The 21,604-nt window shown below is 37.2% G+C and overlaps 1 protein-coding gene and 1 long non-coding RNA gene across 3 annotated transcripts in view; both read left to right on the top strand.

Moving 5' to 3' along the window:
• Positions 1-15,177, top strand: part of ZNF674 (zinc finger protein 674) — a 45,502-nt gene extending 30,325 nt beyond the window's left edge. The window contains exon 4 of one of the 2 annotated variants that reach the window (XM_071213280.1): positions 12,172-15,177. In XM_071213280.1, the coding sequence (XP_071069381.1) occupies positions 12,172-13,646 (1,475 nt within the window). In that variant the 3' untranslated portion in view covers positions 13,647-15,177. The remainder of the gene's footprint in view (positions 1-12,171) is intronic. The other variant, XM_004483953.4, reaches the window with a different exon arrangement.
• A 3,946-nt stretch (positions 15,178-19,123) lies between these two features.
• Positions 19,124-21,170, top strand: LOC139438182 (uncharacterized). The gene is made up of 2 exons (XR_011647995.1): positions 19,124-19,366; positions 20,420-21,170. It is a non-coding gene; the product is annotated as an uncharacterized lncRNA (long non-coding RNA).
• Positions 21,171-21,604: the final 434 nt, after the last annotated feature.

The raw sequence follows: 21,604 nt of genomic DNA, 5'->3' as shown, positions 1-21,604 counted from the left end.
GTAAGAGATTGTTTCTGTGATACATACTATTAAATAATTACAACCATGATTAACAACATTGTATTTTTGTCTAATATTATGCTGAAACATTGGTAAATATCCAGGAATTTTATACACCCTTTAAGTATTCATATGAACTTTTCATTCATACAACTTTAATTAATAGATAGTTAAAGAATCCTTTTACTTTTATAACACTTGTAAACACTTTGCATTCATATTAAAGGAACTTAACTATTTTATTACTTTAATTCTTTCAAGGTAAAAGAACAAATTTTTGCAATAGTTTGAAATAAAAAGATACTTTTCAGGATCTGACTTTGAGAAAGCAGGTTTGAACATTATGTTCCTTTAAAAGTGATGAGACTTCTTAAAAAAACAAGGAAACGATAAGGTTAAAGTACAAGAAGCTATTTTGATAAAACAGACTTTTTTTTGTATACTGATTATTCAGGAGGAAAACTTTTTATAAATTTTTACTAAAACAGACCAAAGACTTGAGACATTTTGTCACACTAACAGAAAAAGAACAAAATTTTAACTTTGCATCAGTATACTATTTGATACTAAAGCTTTTAAAACTTGATAGACCCATCAAATCTTACTCAACTTTAACCATAAAAATTCCTTTTCCACAAACCTGCACTTTCAGTATTCATTCAGGTTTGTTCCACATTTTACTCCTTTTAAATAATTAATCATTTTATCTTAGGACAAAATTATTTTCTGTTTCTTTAATAATAAAAACACATTCTATACATCCTACATACATAAGTTACCAAAATGATTTTGGAAACTGTCTCCAAGCAAACTTCTTACAACATACAATTACCACTAATACTAAACAAACTTTTTAAAATAATAATTTAGTTTGGTTATATGCAAAAATAACTTTATTTTAAATACCTACTAGCATGCAATACTAGGAAGTCTTTAGAAACAAGTTGGCAGGGGAGGCTAGCTGTCAACAGCTTTTCCTGTTATAAAATTACTTTTTGTTATTATCAGTTCAGTTTCTGTTTAATAATGGCTTCTTGGAATTAGCCATGTAAACAGTTTAATTCAAATAATGCTTCCATAAACTTCTTCTAATTATTTATAACCATATAGATTATAATTATATTATTTTAAGACAAATTTCATCTTCAGAGAACACATTCCCTTACTTAAAGTTACCACAATACCTTCTACAACTTGCCACATGTATTCAAGTCCGTCCTGCATATTTCCATTTTGATTTTATGAAAACTAGCCATCTTATTTTAGGATAGAACACATTTTTTTGAACAAACATTAAATTTCACTCTCACATTTTACCTTCTTTAATATTCATTTAAGTTTTACATCCTTCATTTTATCCTGTGAAGAAAAGGAAACTATTCATTTCAATTTATGAAGAGATTTATAGTAATTTTGTTAATCAAGATTTACAATTTTTAGAGCTCTTATTAACATTTAAACTTATGTATTAATATAAGTGCTTATTTAATTTCTGACCATTTGAATAGAGCTCTTTTAGACATTTTTATTTATTAATTTATATCACCATCTGGAGATATCAAAATATACACTGACATTGAACAAATAGACAAACATAAAACAATTACAACACACCAACAGAAACATAAAGTTTACAATGTGACTCATAATTGTTACTTTTCTGGTATAGCTGTTTTTAAGTTCTCCATCACTTCACATCTTAGATTTTACTGCTCTTAAGATTTCTTTTGGAATCTATGTTACCTGTAACATGCAAGCTTGTTCTTGGAAACACTTTTATTAATAATCAGCAACCAGTTAGGATAACTTGAGCAGCATAAATACAGTTAAGCTCTTATTTAAAAGTTTAGACAGACAGTTAACACACATTTTTTTGGGTTACTACTCTTGAAGACTACACTGAGACATGAAGTTCAGGGATAAGCTATTGATTCAAAACCGAAAATTCCTTTTAACAACTTAATAAAAATTTTGTACTAATTTTATTAATTTGGCTAAATAAGCCCCATCAGAATGAGCATGGAAACAAAACAGAATGCCAATGTTGCCATATTTTCCTCCTCTTCCAGAGGTTTAATTTCTATTAGCCCCCACTAGCCCACAGCCACATTATCATGTAGGCAGCAGGGGGTTTGCACAGTTGCTGTCAGAATATTTTCTTTATCTTAGTCAACAACTTTTTTTAAAAAAGATTTATTAATTTATTTATTCCCTCCCCCACCCCCTGCCCCGGTTGTCTGTTCTCTGTGTCTATTTGCTATGTGTTCTTCTTTGTCTGCTTCTGTTGTCGTCAGTCGCACGGGAATCTGTGTTTCTTTTTGTTGCATCATCTTGCTGTGTCAGCTCTCCATGTGAGCAGCACCATTCCTGGGCAGGCTGCACTTTCACGCTGGGCGGCTCTCATGGGGTGCATTCCTCACGCGTGGGGCTCCCCTATGCGGGGGACACCCCTGCGTGGCACAGCACTCCTTGCGTGCATCAGCCCTGCACATGGGCCAGCTGCACACGGGTCAAGGAGGCCCCGGGGTTTGAACTGCGGACCTCCCATGTGGTAGACGGATGCCCTAACCACTGGGCCAAGTCCGCTTCCTATCTTAGTCAACGCTTTAACAGAGAATTTTCTTACAAGCATGATTTCACTAACCAGGGCCTTATTTAGCAATTTTGCCTGTACGGGACATCGTATTTGTGAGTTAACCTTTCCTTACACAAGCAGCTCCACGTTATTTCCCTCTATTCTAGCCTGCAAGATGCCCTGTTATAAAGCTGACAACTTTGGCTGAGTTTCTCTGGGTATGGGAGAGGGAGGAGGAGTCAGCGGAGGGGAAAGTGACGTTCTAAAGTCAATTAATGAACCCATGTGGAATCTAAACCCCCTCTTGACATAGATGTGAAATGGACACAACCAAGCCAAGGTCCACAGGAAGGAGGAATACAGTAAGGATTAGAGTGGACTTAATGATAATCTATTCATGAACTATTGTGGTTAATAATCGAGAAAATGTGGCATTGGTGTGGAAAAAGTGGCCATGGTGGCTGCTGGGTGCGGGGAATGGGAGGAAGAGATGAGATGTGGAGGCATTCTCGGGACTTGGAGTTGTCCTGGGTGGTGCTCTAGGGACAATTGCCGGACGTTATATGTCCTCCCATGGCCCACTGGATGGAACGTGGGAGAGTGTGGGCTATGGTGTGGAACACGGGACATGGGGTGCAGCGATGCCTGGAGAAGTACTCATCAGACACAATGGATGTGTCATGATGATGGGGGAGAGTGTTACTGTGGGAGGAGTGGTGGGGTGGGGGCGGTGGGGGTGAATGGGGACCTCATATTTTTTTAATGTAATATCTTTTAAAAAATGAATAAATTGAGTAGACTTTGGAAAAAAAATAAAGTCAATTAATGAAGGAGCTAAAGGCAAAACTTTAGATTTAATATCAAAACAGATTTAATAATAGTCCAAGTGGGCCAAATAGTAAGAGGGAGCAAAACACCTTGTACATGTAATTTTTTAACTCTTTTTTCTGCTCTTCCCTAATCTCCTAATTCTAAACTTCCTATTACTGGGAACCATGAGCAATATTTTTCTATAATCTGTAAGATTTCTAAAATACTAGACTCACTGGCCTCAGGTTCTCTTGCCTTGAGGAGCTGTTTTAGGAGACAGACATACGGGTGAACTGTCTCCATTTCCCATCATAACCCTGCTAAAGTACCCGAGAGTGTCCTTACTCACTGAGGACTTGGAAGGCCTTCTAAACCACTCGGGGCTCTGCGCCATGACAACACCTTTAGTTTCACTGGAGCGATCCTTCTTCCCCTCGAGTCCCTGTTCGGGCACCAGTTGCAGAGACCAGCTCAGCAACAGGTTTGCACAAAGGGAAGGTGACGCAGAACTGAAGAAATAAAAGGACAGAAAGAAAGACAAAAGAGAGCCTGGACTCTAGTTTCCACATCGTATTTATTAGAAATTACAAAGCAGTACTTACCTATGTTTATTTTCAAGGCTGTTTGTTATTAAAGCTGTAGCACCGGCAATGCTAGGGAGCAGGCCATAACAAAGTTCAAACGTCTCCACATGCAGTTTTCGTGCTGACCAGACGGTGTTCCTAAGCCCACACTTCTTATCTGCGTTATGGAAAAGTTTCAACTTGAAGCTAGGTTCCCACATTCAAATTCAAGCTATTTTCGCATACTCCCTCACTAGGCACTTTCCATGTACTCTAGAGATATTTGCCACTCTATTAAGAATGTAGCAGGACTCCCCAGGATTGGAATGCAGTACTCCATCAGTTATTGTGTGGGTCTTTACCCACCAAGACAACACCCCATGACCACATAAACACATTCATATTCCATAGAGGCATGCCCCAGGTGCAGCCCTCCCCACACATCCCTCTACCACCAACACCCTGCACCTGTAATCTTCCCCTGCCACAGTTGCAATCATTCTGCAATCCAAAACCTCTCCAAAAACAAAGCCAAAAAAATAATAATAAAGTAAAAAATAATTTTTAAAAAAATTTTGCATTTTGACTTTCATCATCATAAAATATGTTATCTTTTATGTATATTGACAACAATTTCTTCTGTAAGTTCCCGCAGGGTCTTTTTTTTTTTTTTTCACTTTATTTTCCAAGAGGCTTTAGGTTAGAGAAAAGTCCCATAGAAAATGTAGGGGATTCCCATATTCTCGCCCCCCCCCCATCCTCCCTTACCAGTAACATCCTACATGAGTATGGTACATTTGTTAAAATTGATGAACAAATATCAAAGCATTGCTTCTAACCATGGTAAATGGTTTACACTCTGTTTTACATTTTGCACCGTACACTTTTAGAGTTTCTGACAAAATGTATAATGGCCTGTATCTATCAATGCAAGATCAGGCAGGGCAATTCCAGTGCCCCCAACATGCCCTATGTTCTACCCGTCCTTCCCTCTCCCTTTCCTCAGAACCTATGTCAACCACTAAGTTTCAAGTTTTGAAGAATAAAGTTAATAGTTACATGCATTAATTCTAAGGGTTTGGCATACTGGTCTGCTTTCTTTTATTAGGCACCTACCTATGTACTAGAGAGATTCTTGCCCCTCTATTTGAGAATGTAGCAGGACTCCCCAGGAGGGGGGTTTAATATATTTTTATTTATTTTGTGGGTCTCCACCCACTGAGATGATACCCTGTGACAAGATGAACACGTTCTTATTCCACAGAAGCATGCCCCAGGTGCACCTTTTCCCACATTTCCCCCCACCACAGATGCCCTGCACCTGTGACCCTTCCCTGCCATATTTGCCAAAAGAACATTCTTACCATCGTAGTTTCAAACCACAGACCTACAAATCCCCAGAGTTCACCTGTTCCTTCTCTAGCCCTCCCTCTGGTTCCATGGATAGTTCAACCCAACTCCCCCACCCTGCTCACCCTCACATTCTAGCACCATTGACCCCACTCACACCCCTGTACCATCACCCCCCTCCAATGCCAAGCTATCTCCTTGCACCTTACTATGGGTTTTGCCCATAATTGTGCATCGGCTCACCACCCTCTACTCCCTTTCTGTCTCCAGATAACCTGTCTTACAGACTCTAGCTCTGTAGGTCTGTTCAATATGCTTAGGTCATATCAGTGCTAAGACTTTTTAAAATCATGAGTGAATGTTGAATTTTCTCAAGTACTTCTGCATCTATTGAGAAAATATTTTTTTCTCCTTTAGTCTATTAACATGGTAAATTATATTAATAGATTTTCTTAGGTTGGGCTGTTCTTGTGGTCCTGTGCTAAACTGTACTTAGTTGTGAAGCATTTTATTGTTTCGAATTAATTGAGTTCCTTTTACTAGTCGTTAAGAGTTTTGCATTAGTGTTCAGAAGTGAGATAGAGCTTTGATTTTCTTTTCTTGTACTGTCCTCTTATTCTGGTGTGCAAGGTTGTACTCACGGCATAGATAGACAGGATACCTTTACTTCTTTTCCCAGTTTCTAAAACTATATTGAATGAAGTTTACCTTTTCTTGAGAGTTTGATAACAATCACCTGCAAAACCATCTGGATATGGTGCTCTTTTTTTTTCAGGGCAAGACTTTTGACTTTGGAGTCAATTTTTAAAATAATTATTGGCTTATTCATGTTTTTTTTCTTAATTTATCAATCATCATTTTTTCAGATAGTTATATTTCATCTGAGATTTCAGATTTACTGACCTAAGCCAGTATTTCCTTTTGATTTAAAAAATTGATTTGATTTTTGTCAAAGTAAATCATGTTTGAGGTTTAAAGAGTAAAAAAAAAAAAAAAAACATGATAAAATTATAAAGAAAGTCAAAGGCATGATAAACACGAAATTCACGATAGTGATTACCTGAGAAGAAAGGGAATGAAATGGGTAAATGAAGAGATTCAGTGGTAACAGTAATTTTCTTTTTTTTTTTTTCTTTTTTTTTTAATTGACTTTGTAATAATATTACATTAAAAATATATATGTGAGGTCCCATTCAACCCCACCCCCCCACCCCCCAGCAACACTCATTCCCATCATCATGACACATCCATTGGATTTGGTAAGTACATCTTTGGGCACCTCTGCACCTCATAGTCAATGGTCCACATCATGGCCCATACTCTCCTCCATTCCATCCAGTGGGCCCTGTGAGGATTTACAATGTCCGGTGATTACCTCTGAGGCACCATCCAGGGCAGCTCCATGTCCCAAAGACGCCTCCACCTCTCATCTCTTCCTGCCTTTCCCCATACCCATCAGCCACCATGTGTAATTTGCTTTTTAATGAGCGTTGGAAACACGGGTGTATTTTTATATCACTATTCTCTGTAACTTCCATATTTCTTATAAAAATTATTTAAAATTTCCTGTTATGGAAGATTAGGATTTAGCTCACTTCACTGCCACCCCCCACCCATGCCACGCACACACATATACAGAGACTTCTTGTTACTCCATATGTCCAATATGATTATACCATAAATTTGGCTTCCTTTAGTTCTATTGGTTAAAATATAATAATTATATAAACACTGTACACAACCGTACCATGTAGTAATCTATGATTAATTTACCTTTCCTATATAATTTTTGTTTTCTTTGGTTAATAATTATTTGGTTTCTTTTATTTGATTATTTCTTTATATTCTTGCCACCAGTTCAGCTTTTTAAATTTTATTTTATTTTATTTTTTATTTTTATTTATTTCTCTCCCCTTCCCCCCCCCCCAGGTGTCTGCTCTCTGTGTCCATTCACTGTGCATTCTTCTGTGACCGCTTCTATCCTTATCAGCGGCACTGGGAATCTGTGTTTCTTTTTGTTGCATCATCTTGTGGCAGCTCTCCGTGTTTGTGGCGCCATTCTTGGGCAGGCTGCACTTTCTTTCGCGCGGGCGGCTCTCCTTATGGGGCGCACTCCTTGCGCGTGGGGCTCCCCTACGCGGGGGACACCCCTGTGTGGCACGGCACTCCTTGTGCACATCAGCACTGCGCATGGGCCAGCTCCACACGGGTCAAGGAGGCCTGGGGTTTGAACTGCGTACCTCCCATGTGGTAGGCAGACGCCCCATCCATTGGGCCAAGTCAATTTCATATCCCTGAGTTGGTCTGAAGTCTTCTGGCCTGTCCCCATCTGGGTGGATTCTCCTTGTTCCTTCTTGTACAGTTGTTATCCTGATATCTCCTTTTGCTGTCATTCTGGGGATTCCCTTTACTTTCTTCATTAATGGATTCCCTGTTTTCTTTATACCATCTTTTCTTCCTCATTTCATTAGAACATGTTCTTCAATACTTTCTTAAGAAAGGATGCAGGTCCATGGGAGCTAACTTTTTTGAAATTTTTGATGTCTAAAAGTATCTCTTATATTTTCATCCTAGGTGGAGAGTTTGGTATGGGGTAGAGTTCTAGTTCTAGGATGGAGATGTCTTTCCCTTAGACTTTTAAGCATAACTGCCACTACATTTTATTCTGATTACCAGTGTTCATTTTGAGAACTCTGAAGCTATTCTGATTATTGATACTTTATCTGCAACCTGAGTTTTTTTCTCTTTGTAAACTTGTAAGATTTTTTCACTATCTCATGTCCTCTGACATTTCTCCATGGGCCTTGATATGGATTTTTTCACCAGTATTGCTGAACACTTGGTAGGATATAAACTCCAGCAGTTTTCCCCTTCTCTTGCAAAGCCAAGATGCTGCAGGAATAGGCAGCTGCATTTCAAGTTCATGTGGCAAGCAAGGCTTTTTTTTAAAAGCCCTTTTCACCTTGTCAGTTAGAGATTCCAAATTGACCCCCACTCAGAATAGACATATGAAGCCAGAAAATCTATTAACAACCTCTGTGGGCCAGGCATATAGACTTCCAAAAGGAAAACAGGTGGTTAGTGCTCCAGCAGGCAAAATAGTCTTACCAACATGAGAAACATTCCAAAAGCGAAGTTCCCAGACTTTCAGCCGGGAGCCAACCCTGCAACCAAGCCCTTCTAAAGCTAACAGCTGCAGGCTTGCTATGATAACTCTGGTGAACATTACCTTTACTGGTATTCTTTATTTATTTGTGTGGAGTTAAGTTACCACGTAGAGTCCTTTCTTTTCTTGTTACTGAGTTCCAAGTTAGGTCAAATAGTGACAGTGCTCTGGGGATAAGGTTTGGGTGGCGCTCCATGACAGGTTCGCCCCCCTCTGGTGGCTGTGAGGTTGCCAGTTTTCACAGCTCTTGTGCGACAGGTGGAGCAGGATGTGAATAGCACCAAGTTGTTCTTAATGGCTTTTCTTTCTGTGATTCAGTGATTTGTCTTGATTTTAATTTGTTGTATGCCTTTGTTTAATTTACAAAGTCCTGAATGATTTTGATAATTTTGCTTTTTTATTGGGGGAGAAGATTTACAGGTATCCTCATTCCCATTCCAGAAGTTCCACCTCAATACATTTCTTTTAAAACTGCAGGAAAGTATAGAGAATCATAATCATATAACAAGTACCTTTGTACTTACCTCTTAGAATTAGCAAATGTTGACATTTTCTCATTTGGTTGTTGTTTTTTATAAAAGAAATAGAGGTTTACAAATACTTTGAACTCCCCCTTCCCCCTCCTGAGTCTTGTTCCCTTTATTTCCTCCCCAGGCAAAGAAGAGCATGAATTTGGTGAGTGTCCTTCTAATGCATATTTTTATACATTTACTATATATAATTGTATCTATAATCAGTATAATATTCTTTTTGTAAAATTACCCAATTGATGCTCTCTAATTATAGGAGTTTTTCAGCATCTGCTTTCTTTATTCACATTATCTTTTTTAAAAATCAATTTTATTGATGCATATTAATAAAGCATACAATTCCTCCAAGGTGTACAAGCAATGGTATTTGCTATAATCACATAGTTGTGCATTCATCACTTCAATCATTATTAGAGCATTTTCATTATTTCAATATTAATAATAATAAACAAAGAAATAAAATTCCATACCTCTCCATCTGTTTATGCTTCCTCCACTGTACATAGCTTCTATACTTTGGATAGAATAGCCACATTGTCTTTGAGCTTTACCTATGCTATTACATTAGATGTAGTTCATTCATTTAAACTGCTATATAGCATTCTAACATGTGAGTATCATAGTTCATTTATCCATACTTCTACTGGTGGGCATTTGTTTTTTTCTAATATTTTGTCGCCATTCTTGTGCATGTACCCTGGTTCTCATTTGCCAGAATTCTCTATGCTATAACTTTAAGTGGAATAGTTAGTAGGATATGCACATTTTGAACATTACTAGATGTGTTACCTTTTATCCCTCACAAATGAAGTCATTTTGTCTCATCTATTTAGGAGTTTTGCATCTATGTAAGTGAAATTGCCTTATAATATTCTCATATTCTGTCCTTATTTGCATTTGTCATCAAAATCATTTGGTTTTGTATAATATAAGCATTGTTTTACCAATTTATCTTTTGACTGTTAATTGCAAGGTATATCTCTTTCCATAATTTTATTTCCAACATTTCTCTCTCATTTTGCTCTGATTATTCTTTTGTAAACCAAAGAGCTCGTTTTTTAAAATGCAATTTAATAGGATTTGGCCTTTAATTAAAGGGGTTAATATCTACTTATTGTGACTATTAATGTATTTGTATTTTTTTCCTTTATTGTATTTTCTATATATCCTACTTTTTCATTACTTCCTTTTACCTTTTTCCTGCATTTATCTGAAAATTTTCTTTATTCCCACCTTTTCCCCTTTGGTCATTAGCCTTCTGAATAATTCAAGTACCAAGCATTATTCTTAGCCAGGCCTTGTGTGTGGTAAAATCTCTTTCTTGTCCAAAAATGTCTATATGTTGTCTTCTTTCTTTACCATAATTTATCTGGAATAGAATTCTAAGATCACAACTGCTCTCAGGACTTTGAAGATACTATTTTCTAATCTTTTCCATGGTAGCTTGCAAGATTTTCTTTCTGATTTTAACGTATTGTGGTTTCACTGAACTCTGTCTGGGGACACATTTTATTTTATTTACCAGTCAGGACTCTGGCCATTCAATGGTGGGATGCATCCCTTTCTTCATTTATAGAAAACTCTCAGTGATTGTCTTCACATATTGCCTAGGTCAGGGGTCCCCGAGATCACCCCCACCTTTGGAGATTTGCTAGAACTCATGGGATTCAGCATATAGTTATTTTCATAGCTATGATTTGTTACAATGATGTAGTAAGGATACAACAACCTGAGCATAAGGGAAAAAGACATAGGTGGAATCTGGAGGAATCCATGTGCACATTTCCTCATGCTCACTCCCTCTAGGGAAGGGTCACTCAGAGCACTCTTTCTGCCAACAAAAATGCAGCAACATGTATGTGATGTTTCTGCCCAGGGAAGCCCCATTAGAGATTCAGAGCCCAAGGTTTTTATTGGAGGCTAGTCATATAGGCAACCTCTGCTTTGCATGTACCAAAACTCTATACCTCCCAGAAGGAAAGCAGGTGTTCAGCATATATCACATTGTTTGTACAAGCAATCTAGGCACAATAAACCACCCTTATCAGTTAGAGAATGGTGGGAACCCTCCCAAAATCCAAATTCCCAAATATTAGCCAAAGGCCAACCTTGCAAGCATGCCATTGTCATTGTAGCAGTGTCAGAGATTCTATATTAACCATTTTCTTAGCACAGTGCTCAGCTGCTTTTTTTTTCTCTTCTTTCAATAAACTCTACATTAGAACTTTGATTTTATCTGTATTTGTCTTATATTTGTGCTTCTTTATATCTCTATGCTATGTTCTGAGTGATTTTCCAAAATCTGTCATCTAACTCATTGAATCTGTCTTCGTCTGTGACTCATCTAATGTTCAACCCCTTATTTATAGCTTTTTTATTCTTGTGTTTATTTTGTATAAAATCCACATTTTTCTATTAGCTACAGTTAGGAAGGAGAGTATCTTTAAATGTATGTGCTGATTCTCTTTCATTTCCTTGTGAGATTTATCATTTTTTACTGTGAACTCATCTCCAGAGAGAGCTGGTTTTCCAAAGAAGTTCTTTGTGCCCTGAGCTATAAAAACATCACAATATAGCTGTTTGGAAAGTTTGCCACTGCTAAGAACCTATGAAACACAACCAATTTTTACATGAATTTTGTGTTAATTTTTCAGCATGTGGGCTCTGTACTACGGTTGTAATCGTTTGGATTGAGATATAGGACTAGGCTTTTGATTTCTTATATATAACATCCTTCTTGCCAATTTCCTTGACCAACAGGGAGTCTGTCCAGTCCATAGAAGCCCCTTTTGATTCTAGCTTTAGGCATAAATTAAATTCCAGTTTCCTGAACATTTAATACCTTGTGGTCTGGATTCTGCCTGCAAAGCCTCATAACTTTAGTTTCTCTTCAGCCCATCATTGTAAATTCCCATTTCATTTTTGACAACTGATAAATTTCTTCTCCCAGTTTTGAGCTTGGGTGCATATTAAATTATTTTTTGTTAAATTTGGGCCAGCATTTCTCTGTATTTGCAGTCAGGGGAGATGGCAGTGGTAGGACATGGGGAAGGTCCATCCATATCAGCCCAGTCATATTGTTAGGAGCTCAAAGCAAGACATTTATGAATTCATTTTATCCCATAACATTATAGTGGACATTTTTATGACTATGATGATTTATTGTATTTTTTCTAGAATTCTGGCAAGCTGATGATCAAATAGATAACTACAAGGGCAGCCAAGGCAATCCTCTGCGGCAAGTTGCATCCATGGACAGGAAAACACTGAAGGATGAAAGTGGTCAAGAATACAGAAAATTCATTTATCTGAGCACAGACTTTGTTTCTATAGGACAAAGACTCCCTAAATATCATTCATGGGGAAGGTGTTCAAAACATAATTTAAACTTTCTTAGTCAGAAGAGAAGCTGTGTAAGAAAGAAAGCTGATGAACATGAGACACATTGGAAATTGTACTTCCATTCTAATCTTGATAAAGCTCAGTCTGGAGAACAATTATTTGAACCCAATCAACATGGAAAAGCCCTCCACCATAAGCAAACCCTTAATAAAAGTCAGCAAATTCAAACTGTGGAGAAACTCTTTGAATGTACTGAATGTGGAAAAGTGTTTATCCAGAAAGCAAACCTTGTTGTACATCAGAGAACTCACACTGGCGAGAGACCTTATGAATGCTGTCAATGTGCAAAAGCCTTCACTCAGAAGTCAACCCTCATTGCACACCAGAGAACTCACACAGGGGAGAAGCCCTATGAATGCAGTGATTGTGGGAAAACCTTTATCCAGAAATCAACTCTAATTAAACATTGGCGAACTCATACAGGAGAGAAACCATTTGAATGCAGTGAATGTGCAAAAGCCTTTAAGAGTTCATATCACCTTATTCGACATGAAAAAATACACATTAGAAAAGCATTTTATAAAGGTTCCAAATGTGGTAAGCCCAGTCTTATATATCAAAGGACTCGTACAGGTGAGAAACCTGAGTGCAATAAACATGGGAAAGTCATTGGTGAGAAGCCCACCCCTATTAAACATCAGAGAATTCATACAAAAGAGAAATCTTATGAGTGCAGTATATGTGGGAAATGTTTCAGAGGAAAATCACACCTCTCTTTGCATCAGAGAATTCACACAGGAGAGAAACCTTATGAATGTAACATATGTGGGAAGACTTTCAGTGGAAAATCACATCTCTCTGTACATTATAGAACTCACACAGGAGAGAAGCCCTATGAATGCAGAAGATGTGGGAAAGCTTTTGGTGAGAAGTCAACGCTTATTGTACATCAAAGAACTCACACAGGAGAGAAACCCTACAAATGCAATGAATGTGGGAAAGCCTTCAGTGAGAAGTCACCACTGATTAAACATCAGAGAATTCATACAGGAGAGAGACCCTATGAATGTAGTGACTGTGGGAAAGCCTTCAGTAGGAAGTCAACCCTCATTAAACATCAGAGGATTCATACAGGGGAAAAACCCTATGAATGCAGTGAATGTGGAAAAGCCTTCAGTGTGAAATCAACTCTCATTGTACATCACAGAACTCATACAGGAGAAAAACCTTATGAATGCAGGGAATGTGGGAAAGCCTTCAGTGGAAAGTCAACTCTTATTAAACATCAAGAGAAATTATGCAGAAGATAAAATCTGTGAATATACTTGATACTTGAGAGTGGAATAATTTCACCAGTAGTTATACCTCATTGTATTAAGTAACCTGTGAATCTAAAGAATGTCAGAAATGCTTCATGTGTTTGTTTAATTTTATTTAACATCATAAAAGGCACAAAGTGTAATTCCTGAAGCATTCAATAAATATAAATTCTTCACCCATGAGTAAAGAATTGTATATCAAAGAATTCCCAAAGGGACAAAACTGTTAGGTGTACAGATGTGGGAATGCTGTTAGAAAGAATTTAAATGACGTCTAAAAAAGTATGCTGATGAAAAATTTAATGAGTTAATAAAACCATGTTAGAAATTATGAGGGGAATCATGTTCCAGATTCTATACCAAATGTTTTGTGGAAAAGGCTGCAGAAAAATGTGAACAAGCACTCAATTATAAAGTTAAGGTATTGTCACTCAAGGAGAGTGAAGTTTTTGAAAGGAGAACAGTATATGCAAAATATATCAATCCTTGCTGGGGCAAACTCCCACATTATTCCTTAAATAGAAAAAATGCTTCCTTAAATAGGGTGGCAGAGGGGAGGAGGCAAGATGGTCGCTGAGTGAACTTGCCTTTGCGTGAACTTAACCAACAACAAGAAACTAGAATAAGAAGAAAAAAGTGACAAAGAGAAGATATAATACCTATGCAAAAATAACAGCTAATTAACCTCCAAGAGCAGACAAAGAAGCTAAGGAACTGATTAAATCCGTCAAGATAAAGAGATGACCAGAAAGCAACAAAAATCTACAAAACAAACCAGTAATCAGGAAAACATGGCTGAATCCAATCAACAAACCAATAATCACGAAGGGGAGCAAAACTTGGCACAAGCAATGAAAGATCTCAGAACATTTATCACTGACAAATTTGACGAAGTAATGAAAGAGGTTAACAACATGAAGACATCACTTGGAGGGGAAATTGCAGACATACGAAAAAACATAACAGATATGATGGGAATGAACACCACAGTTCAAGAAATCAAAAATACACTTGCAGCAAATATCAGCAGACTAGAAGAGACAGAGCAGAGAATTAGTGATGTGGAAGATAGTACATCAGAAATCAAACAGATAGTAGAAGGGGTCAATAAGAAGATAGAAAAAATCCAATTAGGACTTAGGGACCTGAATGACAATGCAAAATGCTCAAACATACGTATTATAGGCATTCCAGAAGGTGAAGAGAAGGGAAAGGGGTCAGAAGGAGTGTTGCAGGAAATAATGAATGAAAACTTCCCAAATCTACTGAAAGAGACAGATGTACATATCCAAGAAGCACAGCGCACTCCACAAGTCATAAACCCCAACAGGCCCACCCCAAGACATATACTGGTCAAATTATCCAATGCTCAAGACAAAGAGAAAATCCTAAAAGCAGCAAGAGAAAAGAAAACCATCACATACAAGGGAAGCTCAATTAGATTAAGTGCTGATTTCTCATCTGAAACCATGGAGGCAAGAAGGCAGTGGTATGATATAGTCAAGGTACTAAAGGAAAAAAATTTCCAACCAAGAATACTCTATCCAGCTAAACTAGCATTCAAACATGATGGAGAGTTCAAAATATTCGCAAACAGAAACTGAAAGAGTATACCAACAAGAAACCTCCCCTTCAAGAAATTCTAAAGGGAGTTCTGCAGGAAGAAAGGAAAAAACAGGAAAGGCACAGTTGGAGGAGAGTATAAGACCAACAACAACAACAAAAAAGACAAAAAAAATATATACAAACAAAATATGACAAACACCAATCCAATCAAAATATGGCTAACACAAATAATTCCTTGATAGTAATAACACTGAATGTCAACGGATTAAACTCACCTATCAAAAGATTCAGACTGGGACATTGGATAAGGAAATATGACCCATCCGTATGCTGTCTACAAGAGACACATCTTAGACCCAGAGACGCATGGAGATTGAAAGTGAATGGCTGGAAAACAATCATACAAGCTAATAATAACCAAAAAAAGGCAGGAGTAGCTATATTAATATCAGACAAAATAGACTTTAAATGTGAAACAATTGTGAGAGACAAAGAAGGATACTACATTTTAGTGAAAGGGAAAATCTGTCAAGAAGATCGAACAATCATAAATATTTATGCCCCTAACAAGGGTGCCTCTAAATATGTCAGGCAAACGCTGGAAAAACTAAGTGAAACAATAGATACATCTACAATTATAGTGGGGGATTTTAATACACCACTATCAACTCTGGACAGAACATCTCAAAAGAGAATCACCAAAGAAACAAAACATCTGAACAGTATATTAGAGGAGCTGGATCTAATAGACATATATAGATCGCTACACCCAAACACAGCAGGATATACATTTTTCTCAAGCGCACATGGATCATTCTCCAAGGTAGATCATATGCTAGGCCACAAAGAAAGGCTGAACGAATTCAGAAAGATTGAAATCATACAAAACATTATCTCTGACCACAGTGGAGTCAAGCTGGAGATTTGCAAGGGACAGAAGCCCAGATTTCACACCACGATTTGGAAATTAAACAGCACACTCTTAGAAAAACAGTGGGTCAAAGAGGAAATCTCAAAAGAAATCAATGACTACCTTGAAACAAATGATAATGATAACAACATACCAAAATTTATGGGATGCAGCAAAAGCAGTACTGAGAGGGAAGTTTATAGCCATAAATTCATATATCAAAAAAGAAGAAAGCAAAAAGTGAAGAACAAACAGCACATTTGAAGGAATTAGAAAAACAACAACAAAGTAACCCAACAGGAAGAAGAAGGAAGGAAATAACAAAGATAAGAGCAGAACTAAATGAAATAGAAAATAAGAAAGCACTTGAACAGATAAACAAGACCAAGAGCTGGTTTTTTGAGAAGATTAACAAAATTGACAAACCTTTAGTGACACTAACAAAGAAAAAAAGAGAGAAGATGCAAATACACAAAATAAGAAATGAGAAAGGCGATATCACCACTGACCCCACAGAAATAAAGACTATCATAAGAGGATATTTTGAAAAACTATATTCCAACAAAAATGACAATCTAGAGGAAATGGACAAATTCCTAGAAACACATAAGCAGCCCATATTGACAAAAGAAGAAATTGATGATCTTAACAAACCAATCACAAGCAGAGAGATAGAATCAGTTATTAAAAATCTCCCAACTAAGAAGAGCCCAGGGCCAGATGGCTTCACAGGTGAATTCTACAAAACATTCCGGAAAGAACTGACACCAATCCTGCTGAAGCTATTCCAAAAAATCGAAACAGAAAGAACATTACCCAACTCCTTCTATGATGCCAACATTACCCTAGTACCAAAGCCAAACAAAGACATCACAAGAAAGGAAAATTACAGACCAATTTCTCTAATGAACCTAGACACAAAAATACTTAACAAAATACTTGCTAATCGTATTCAACAACACATTAAACGAATTATACACCACGACCAAGCGGGATTCATCCCAGGTATGCAAGGATGGTTCAACATAAGAAAATCAATCAACGTAATACACCATATAAACAGATTGAAGGAAAAAAATCACATGATTATATCTATTGATGCAGAAAAAGCATTTGACAAAATACAGCACCCTTTCTTGATAAAAACACTCCAAAAGATTGGAATACAAGGAAATTTTTTGAACATGATAAAGAGTATATATGAAAAACCTAAAGCCAATATTGTGTACAATGGAGAAATTCTAGACTCCTTCCGTCTAAACTCAGGAACAAGACAAGGATGCCCACTGTCTCCACTCCTATTTAACATTGTCTTAGAAGTACTTGCTCGAGCACTGAGGCAAGAGCCAGAAATAAAAGGCATTCAAATTGGAAAGGAAGAAGTCAAAATGTCATTATTTGCAGATGACATGATCCTATACATAGAAAACCCTGAGAGATCTACAACAAAGATTCTAGAACTCATAAATGAGTTTAGTAAAGTTGCAGGTTATAAGATCAATGCGCAAAAATCAGTAGCATTTCTGTACACCAATAATGAGCAAGATCAGGAGGAAATCAAGAAACAAATACCATTCACAATAGTAAATAAAAAAATCAAATACTTAGGAATAAATTTAACTAAAGAAGTAAAGAACTTATACACCAAGAACTATACAAGATTGTTCAAGGAAATCAAAGAAGACCTAAATAAATGGAAGACTATTCCTTGTTCATGGATAGGAAGACTGAACATTATTAAGATGTCTATCTTACCAAAACTGATCTACACATTCAATGCAATCCCAATAAAAATCAACACAGCCTTCTTTAAGGAACTAGAAAAACTAACTATGAAATTTATTTGGAAAGGAAAGAGACCCCGAATAGCCAAAGACATACTGAAAAAGAAAAACGAAATTGGAGGAATCACACTACCTGACTTCAAAACATACTACAAAGCTACGGTGGTGAAAACAGCATGGTATTGGCATAAGGAGAGACACATAGACCAATGGAATCAAATTGAAAGCTCTGATATAGAACCTCACATATATAGCCACATAATATTCGATAAAGCCACCAAACCCTCTCAACTGGGAGAGAGTGGCCTATTCAACAAATGGTGTCTGGAGAACTGGATAGCCATATGTAGAAGAATGAAAGAGGATTACCATCTCACACCTTATACAAAGATCAACTCAAGATGGATCAAAGACCTAAATATAAGAGCCAAGACCATAAAAACCTTAGAAAGCAGTGTAGGGAAACATCTCCAGGACCTTGTAATAGGAAATGGATTTATGAATATCTCACCAAAAGCACGAGCAGCAAAAGAACTAATAGATAAATGGGACCTCCTCAAAATTAAAGCCTTCTGCACCTCAAAGGAGTTTGTCAAGAAAGTAAAAAGGGAGCCCACACAGTGGGAGAAAATATTTGGCAACCATATATTTGATAAGAAACTTATAACTTGCATATATAAAGAACTCCTATATCTTGAAAATAAAAAGATAAACAACCCATTTAAAAAATGGGAAAAAGACTTAAACAGACACTTCTCCAAAGAAGAAATACAAATGGCAAAAAAGCACATGAAAAAATGTTCCAAATCTCTAGCTATCAGGGAAATGCAAATCAAAACCACAATGAGATACCATCTTACACCCATAAGATTGGCAGCTATGAAAAAAACAGAAGAATACAAGTGCTGGAGAGGATGTGAAGAAAGGGGAACACTCATCCACTGCTGGTGGGAATGCAGAAGGATCCAACCATTCTGGAGGACAGTATGGCGGTTTCTCAAAAAACTAGCCATAGATTTGCCATATGACCCAGCAATACCACTGCTGGGTATATACCCAGCAGAACTGAAAACAAGGATGCAAACCGATATATGTACACCAATGTTCATAGCAGCATTGTTCACTATTGCCAAAAGTTGGAATCAACCCAAATGCCCATCAACAGATGAGTGGATCAATAAAATGTGGTATATACACACAATGGAATACTACTCGGCTGTAAGAACAAACACACTACAAACACATGTGATAACATGGATGAATCTTGAGAACCTTATGTTGAGTGAAGCAACCCAGACATTAAAGGACAAATACTACATGACCTCAATGATTTGAAATAACCAAGCTGCCCTAGATAGCAAGAGACTGAACGATAGGCTTACAGGAAATCAGAGGGTGGAGGAAGGATGTGAGCCGATGTCTACAGGGGTGGAATTTAAGACGAGATGGTGGTAAGTATGAACACAAAGAAGAGATAAAAGGGGGGCAGGGGTTGCCTTTGGTTGGGGCTTTGTGGGTTTGAGGGAGGCTGGGGATGGGCGGATGGGTAACTTTGCCCAAAAGTGGGGGGAGGGAGGGGTAGCATACGAACACAGGAGAGGGTCAGGTGTTGGTGGAGAGTAAAATGCCGAGAAAATCATATCAAAATATAATAAAGAGGGTTACCTGTTTAGAACACCCGGAGGGGAGGGTCTGATGCAGGACGGGCTCCTGGGGAATGTCTAAATGCTCATTCTGCCAGAGTGGGTGACACCATGGGGTAGAAACCCAAGTAGTGAGAGTGGGGGTGGACCCACATCCTGGGGAGGACTAATGCCATCAAATAGAGGGAACTGTATCCCTCGAAAGAAAGGGTGGCTCCCAGGGCATTGGGGCAGTTGAGCAAGTTAGACCCTGAACACTATTCCATCTATATCTGGAAGTGGCTCCTCGGGAAACGGAGGCTGGCTGTCACTGTGGGCACCAAGGTGGAAGGGAAAATGGACGTTAAATGTGTGTAACCAAGGTAAATGGGGGGTAAGAGAGGAGTTTCGTGAGAATACACAAGGATGGATATAAAACATGTAATATTACAGCATAACATATAGGAGATGACAGACTGATAATGTAAACCATAATGTAAAACATAGGATAACTAAGAATGTAAAAAACTGTGTATCCTAAAGTATGCACCACAATGTAAGCACAAATGTCACCTTGTTTGAAAGCTATTGTCTCAGACTCTGTACATTACGTTAAGTAAATATGATGTGAATAGGGAAAAAAAAAATAGGGTGGCAGAAGATGAAACAGCAGCCTCCCTGAAGCAAAGGAGCTCAAACAGGTGAGCTTATATGTACTATTTACCCATCTTCAGTGCAAAAATGAAAACTTCTTACAGAAAAGCCACTTCAACATGCCTTGCTTAGGAACAACGGTTATAACTTACTGTTCTGTCTTTTAAGATAAGAAAGAGTAATCATTACATGGTAAGACAATGAGTTGGTTTTTTTTTCAATTTCCAGAATATCGCCCATAACAGCAGTATACTTAAAATACTGGAAACATTAGAAGAAAATTGAATAGCCAATGGTAGGTGATTGATTTAAAATTGAGCTATCAATAAGATGGAATAATATGCATCAACTAAGAATTCTCTTTTCTATAATGTTCATGGTAAGCTGTTAAGTAAAAAACACTAAAACAGACTGATTTGCATTATAAAAGGTAGAGGAAGGATATGATTTTGATATGACATGATAACAGTGACTTGAGGTGGTGGGAATATAGGCAATATTATGATTAGTAAAAAATATGTATACATATTTATATTATAGTTGTATGTGATTTAGGCATGTGTGTGTATGTGTATGTGTAGATTGACACATAGAGCAAAAAGCTAGGAAGGAAATATACCAAGTTAAGTATATTAACATTTTGGGTGTTGGAATTGTTGATTATTTTTAAATTCATTTTTGAATGTAGTGTCCAGGAACTACCAATAAAATATGTATTATTTAAAGTAAACTTTTACATACTTTGATGATTCTGTCTTCTCATCTGTGTTCCCATTCAGCCTTGTCTTTAATATATCACATTATCCTCTTGTTAAAGATGACCCCATTTTCACATATATATACATATTCCTTATTACTTTTCCATGTGGTTGTTATGGTGATTATATATTTTGCATCTTTGAGAATGGATATCCTGTGATTTCAATAATATCTGTATGTGATTTTCTGATAAAAAATAAAAGTATCTCCATACTTTTTACTCTATCATCACCAAATCCTGTGACATAAATTAGCAGCTAACACATTTTACAGATAAGGAGAAATGAGGTGAATGGTCAAAGGTACCACAAGAGACAAAACTGACTTCTGACACCAAATAGAAAACTCTTCACTATGATATTTGTGTTACTGAATGCTCTCATTCCCTCTCTTATTACTCTCTTGTTATCATCAGATGTGGCGTATACACTCTAAGATAACCCCCAATGATTTGTGCCTCTTATAATACCCTCAAATGCAGGTAGAACCTGTGACTTCTAGCCAGTAGATCATAACAAAAGTGATGGGATTTCACTCCCATGACTATGTTACATTATATAAGACTCCACTTTAGCAGGTTGGAGAGAGATTTTCCTTGCTGGTCTGATGAGTAAACAGCCATGTTGAGGAATCTCTGTGTGGCAAGGAACTGTA

This window comes from Dasypus novemcinctus, chromosome X, assembly GCF_030445035.2.
Source record: "Dasypus novemcinctus isolate mDasNov1 chromosome X, mDasNov1.1.hap2, whole genome shotgun sequence".
Lineage (NCBI taxonomy): Eukaryota > Metazoa > Chordata > Mammalia > Cingulata > Dasypodidae > Dasypus > Dasypus novemcinctus.
This window is presented reverse-complemented; position numbering and strand designations above follow the sequence as displayed.